General features: G+C 41.0%; 1 protein-coding gene across 2 annotated transcripts; it reads left to right on the forward strand.

Annotated features, from left to right (window-relative positions):
• The first annotated feature begins 1,259 nt into the window (after positions 1–1,259).
• Positions 1,260–4,321, forward strand: tnfsf13b (TNF superfamily member 13b). Of its 2 annotated transcripts, none has more exons than XM_085764967.1 (6): positions 1,260–1,873; positions 1,965–2,079; positions 2,663–2,719; positions 2,969–3,093; positions 3,409–3,559; positions 3,716–4,321. In XM_085764967.1, exons 1-6 carry the CDS (start codon positions 1,640–1,642, stop codon positions 3,826–3,828), a joined length of 795 nt encoding a protein of 264 aa, XP_085621093.1. In that variant the 5' UTR covers positions 1,260–1,639; the 3' UTR covers positions 3,829–4,321. The 2 variants fall into 2 exon arrangements, with proteins under 2 accessions (XP_085621093.1, XP_085621094.1); XM_085764968.1 differs by having other exon boundaries at positions 1,382–1,873; positions 2,993–3,093.
• Positions 4,322–5,751: the final 1,430 nt, after the last annotated feature.

Genomic DNA, 5,751 nt, shown 5'->3' on the forward strand with positions numbered 1-5,751 from the left:
TTTACTTGTGTCAGTGTTAACAACAACTTGAAAAAAAAAAACGGTCTAAAGGCTACTATGAATGTATAATGTGGTCTTAAATTAACAAGTGTGCTTTATATGAAATTATTTATAGTCTTTTTCTCCCTTGTGTGTGTTTTTTCCACCAGTGGCACTGAACAGTTTCAGATATTTTTGTATTATATCAAAGCTGTAAGCTGAGTTTGATGCATCCTATGTAAAACATTTTGATCCCATCACACGTTGGAAGAGCCTGTTGTGCAATCTGAACTTCACCCATGTGAATATACACTTTTTTTTCACATGCTTTGCTTTACACACTTCTGCTGTGTGTGTGTGTTTGTTTGTTTTGTTTTTTGCATTGTGCCATTTCTTCATTCATGAAAAGATGTAGGAACTTGTCATCATGTATTTGATTTATTTTTTTGGTGGCTGGTCGAAAGCAAATTTAATAAACAATATTATATAAATGTTTTTATCTTAGCCCAGTGTATTGTCCAACACTTTGATGAAAGAACTGACTCAGACTGAATGTCCTTTAATTTTTTTTTTTTAAATAAAGAAAATCACTGGCCAGGCACTGTGTGAATGCACTATAAGAACATATTTTTATATGTTCATACAACTCTGAATATAGTGAACCGATGCTGGCATGATTTGGATTTTACAAGTTGCATCTGCAAACTGGCCTGTGATTACATCGAGTCTTTACGGATTTCTGTAATAAACCTGCACAGTGATGACATAATGTGTACATGGCCACACATGGCTTTGTGTACATCTACCATGACTTCCAGTTACTCCACACTGAAGAAACATTAATGGGACATGTGAAAAGTTAGACATCTGAATGATTCATCTTTCTCTTTAAGTAGAAGCAGAGTGAGTTTTCCATTTTAGCATTGTGTTTCTTTTCTATTTCAGAAACAATGTTGACAACTTCTTTTATAAGCACACATTTTCACTTTCTATTTTCTGTACTGTAACATGCAATAAATTGATACATTAAAGCACTGGTTTGATTTGTGTTTGCTTCTTCAGCGTGACTTCCGAATTGACTCAGTGGTCCTAATATCACTTCACTTTTTACATTCTGAGAATTGTTTGATTGTTTTTCGGGTTTTCTGTTATGTTGCCAGTCACAGTTGAGGTATTTTTTTTTGCACTTCCTTCTTCCAGTGAATGTTGGGTCCTCTGGCTGCCAAATTCAAATGCAATATCTTTGTTTTTCTTCTTAGTATGAATCACTTGTCTGAACTGTCTGTCGTGCTGTTCCCACAGATTATTAGAATATGGCACCGTGCAATTTGAAAGAGCAGGATGAAGAGAAAGGCACGAGAGACTCGTCAGAGCTGCTGGTCAGACAGGAAGCAGAGTGGTTAGCTGAGCGGAACAGTAGAGGGGAAGCTGTTTTTTTTTTTCGTCTTCGTCTTCTTCTTCTTCTTCTTGACTGTATTTAGTCTGCGTAGTCCCTCCGACTGAGCTGGAGCCGCATGAGGATAAGAGTGAGTCAGGAGAATCAGTGGCGGGTGATTAAGGCAGACAAAAACATCCACCATCCCTGGGTCAAGTCTTCGAAGCCTCGTAAATTCAGGGGTGGGTCGAGTCATGCTGCCAGTGTGAGCGCTCAGAAGACTGCATGGGCTCTGAGATGGCAGTTTTGGCAGGTGTGAAGCCTGGGACTGGACAACAAGCCGGCGAAGGGAGACTGTCCTGGTCAGTTTTCCTGCTGACATTAGCTGCTGTCACCTGCTCCTCTGTTTCTGTTTTGTCCCTGTATCAACTGGTGGCTCTCAGGGCGGAGGTGGAGGGACTCAAGTCAGAGGTCTGCCGCAGGAGAGAGGAGGGACAGGAGGCCAAGCATGGAGACCAGGTGAGAGACAACAGAAACAACAAAAGCCCATCATGAAGATATGCAAATTGTTATATTTCACTTCACTTTTGCTTGCTTTGTGTCCACACAGACTGAGAATATCAGTGGAAGGAGAAGCAGCCACGAGCCTCCACACAGACCTGAGTCCCTGCAAACTTTCCACCTTCCAAGGAATAAGAGAGTTGCGCCTGAGACAGACACATTAGGTGAGACACAATAATGCACACCTGACCATGACACTTTCCTGCTAAAGAAATGCAGCAAAGTCTGTGATACAAATGCTTTGGTTTACTTGCAAAAGACTGATTATATACTCTTATGGTCTCCATGTGGTTATTATCATGCCAAGTCAAGTTTATCTATGTAGCTAATAATCATCAATCACTCAGTTTTACTCTCTTTCCTCATCTCTAACTTTAGACATCTGCAAAGAACACAAAAGGTTCCTCTGAAAAAATTAAACATCCTAACAACCGAGCGTTCATGACTCATCAGTTAAGGATATACTGTAAACAAGTTTTTTTTTAAAGTGAAGCCGGATGTCCCTGCGGTTAACTGAGAGTGTGAATCATCTGCATGGTCATTTATACACTTCCTAGGGTGCACAGGGCACCAGTGTTTATACCAGTACTGTTGCTGCTGCTTCCCCTTGTGGAATTTTGCCAGATAAGGAAAATTGGACAGGGCAGAGGGAAAAGAGACACATCTGAAGAGCGAGCAACATTTAGACTGCAGGGAAACAGAAGAGCAGTTTTAAGATCTCTACGTTTCTCCTTTGTTTTGTCACAGTGTCTCAGCCGTGCCTGCAGCTGTTGGCAGACAAGAAGAGACAAACCTTCAGCAAAGGTACAGTAGCCTATGCCAGACTTGCTTGGTTGTTTGACACTGTGTACTTATTTACATTTTACTAGTTCAAGCTGTTTTTTGTTTGGATGTTGCAACATTGACAACACTCATAATTACACGGTCAAATTATATTTCACACAGGAAACAATTTAGTGCAGCGACCTCAAACAGAAACTAACTCACTAACAGGTGGACTCCTGGGATATATGCTTACTTGCTTTCTAATATATTCTTATTTATTTTGATCAGAATTGGACTCGACTGTCTACACAGGTATCCCTTGGCAGACTGGGCTGAAGAGGGGCTCTGCCTTGGAGGCAGATGGAGACCGCATAGCAGTCAGACAGGAAGGCTACTTCTTTGTGTACAGTCAGGTGGGTCTGTCTGTTGTCATTTCATAGTTCATCCACAGGGAGGTGCTGCTGCTCTGTTTGTCAATTACCACATTTTTTACATAGGAGTGGGTGCATGCCTCCGCATAGTGCGTAAAAAAAAAAAAAATGGGTGTGCTCGATCTACGCATGCAGTTGGTTAACAGACCTTGAAGAGAAAATGCAAATGATGCACGCATACTAAATGACATTGCAAATGCTACACCACCTACCAGACTGTTTATGCATGTTAAAAACCATGCCAGAGCCACACCTCCTGGATTTAACCCAGCATTTCTGATTTACTGATCTACACAGGTCTTCTATGTGGACAGTACCTTTGCAATGGGTCATGTGGTGATCCGGCATAAGAGCAATGTGGTGGGAAACGACGATCCTTTTGCAGTCCTGTTCCGCTGCATCCAGAGCATGAACCCTGTCTTCCCTTACAACACCTGCTACACAGGAGGTGAGCCTGCAATCACCTTTTTTTCACAGCAGCTGCTAGGGAGGCTCAGTGTGCACACAGTGTGAGTTCCACTTTTGAAACTGAAATGGCTGCACATGTGTGTTATTAATTAAATGCCAATTCAAGGTCTGAACAGTTTACATTTACATCCTTCAGGTATTGTGAAGCTGGAGGTCGGGGACCACTTGGAGCTCCTGATCCCCCGCTCCACAGCCAACGTGTCCCTGGACGGAGACGTCACCTTCCTGGGCGCTTTCAAACTGGCTTAAAGGGTGTCACCTTGCTCTGGACCTGAGGGATGCTGTTGTCATGGGAAACATGTGCCACACTGGGAAGAGAGAAAGAGAGAGCGACATGACACAATTCTGCTGACCTTGCCTGACCTTGGGTGTTTGGGAGAAGAATTCAGGAAGCGGCCATTTCTGCTCAGGCTCAGGAAATGAAGGGTTCGATAAGTTGAAAGCACAGTCTTTACTCTCTCCATATGCACCTTATAGCACAGCTTTATTGTGTTCATTTCTACCACATATCAAGACAAAATATCAGTAAAAAATTACCGAGTCACACTGTTTCTTCAAATAATCACAAAAGTTATGACATGTTCTGACTTGTAGGTGTGTTACCTGTGTGAAATCATTCTTATACTCTTCTTATACTCTGCAGAAGCATTCGTTTACCACTGAGATTTATCTTTTCAAATGCTTTATTTGTTTTTTCTACTTTTATTTTAAGATTTTCTAATAAAAGCAAGAGTCGTCCCAATGCCAGCGTTTAATTTAAGTTCCCCTGCATGTGTCTTAAAGGATGTGACAGTTTTAGATACAGAAAAGTGACAGTTATTGCTCAAGAGATGACATCATCTTGAGTGGAGGAGGAGGTTGTTGTTCCAGCGTTGGCCACTAGAAGGAATATGACATCCTGCCACACAGAAGAGACACAAATCAAACCTAAAGCTGAGCAGGAACAGTGAAAAGAAAGAGCAGAGTTTTAGCTGGAGGCAAAACTGTAGGCACTCAATGTCGGCATATTCAGAGGAGCTGCTCAATGAAGTTGTAGTGCCTGAGGATCCAATGGAGGTAAAACAGTGAAATATCCTCAGTGGGTAATTCTTCAGTTCTTCAGTTTATATTAAGTTATCCATCTATGTGACATTTGGAGTACGTTAGTTAGGGAGTACGATAAGTCACCGTTATCTACAGTGATAAGTTAGAAGCTCCACAAATAAATGGACTGAAGCAAACTGTAATCAAACACATCACAGCATCTTATCACATATCTTATGTAACAGTGAAAAAAGTCGGCAAAGTGTTTGGTACTGTTGCCTCTCAGCAAAAAGGTTCTCGGTTTAATTCCTGGGGCCTTTCCGTGACATGCACATTAGGCTGACTGGGAACTATAAAGTGCCTGTAGGTGTGAATGTGAGCATGTACAGTAAGGTTGCTCATATTCATATGTCGGTCCCGCATAGCAACCTGTTCAGGATGAACCCCGCCCTCGCCTTATATCAGCTGGGGTTGGCTCCAGTTCAACTGCAACCCAAATGGATAAGGGGTACAGCCAATGGACAGGTGGATAACAGAGAAAGATAATTCAAAAATGAAAAACAATTTCACATGATTCTGCATAAATTTCACATATCACTACATACTGATCTATTAATCACTATGAAACAATAAACGATAGAAGCCAGAATAGAAAAAGTATGAACATTGTGACATTGATCTCAGCCATGTCAACTATTGCTAATATGAAGTACACTTTACATAAACTTGTAGTTTGAAACAATTCAACAAGAAATAATGACACACAGAAGCACAGAGTGCCTAATGTATTGTGGGTATAATCTTTGGAAATTCTACAAGTTTTGATATACTTGTTAAAATTTGTTTTTTATGTGGTTGTTTGTTTGTGTCTAGACAGGCGGCAGACTCAAAGTAATGCAAAGAGGAGATTCATGTGGAAACCCATTCATCGCTTTGGAGCAAACATTCAAAATGATTTTCACTGATTATAAAAAATGTGAAAATTCTACATTTAGGGCAAGATGCCACCTAGTGGTGGCAAAATGTCTCAGGGAAGTTTTCACCCACCTCTTATTTTTTGTTGATGCCTAAAAATGTATAAAAGATACACACGCGTATCTGAAAAAACAATGAAAGGACATGCGATTGGTTGATTCTTCATCTGCTTGT

The sequence above is a fragment of the Trachurus japonicus genome, chromosome 21, assembly GCF_045865225.1.
Source record: "Trachurus japonicus isolate A0001 chromosome 21, Traja_1.0".
NCBI classification, from domain to species: Eukaryota; Metazoa; Chordata; class Actinopteri; order Carangiformes; family Carangidae; genus Trachurus; species Trachurus japonicus.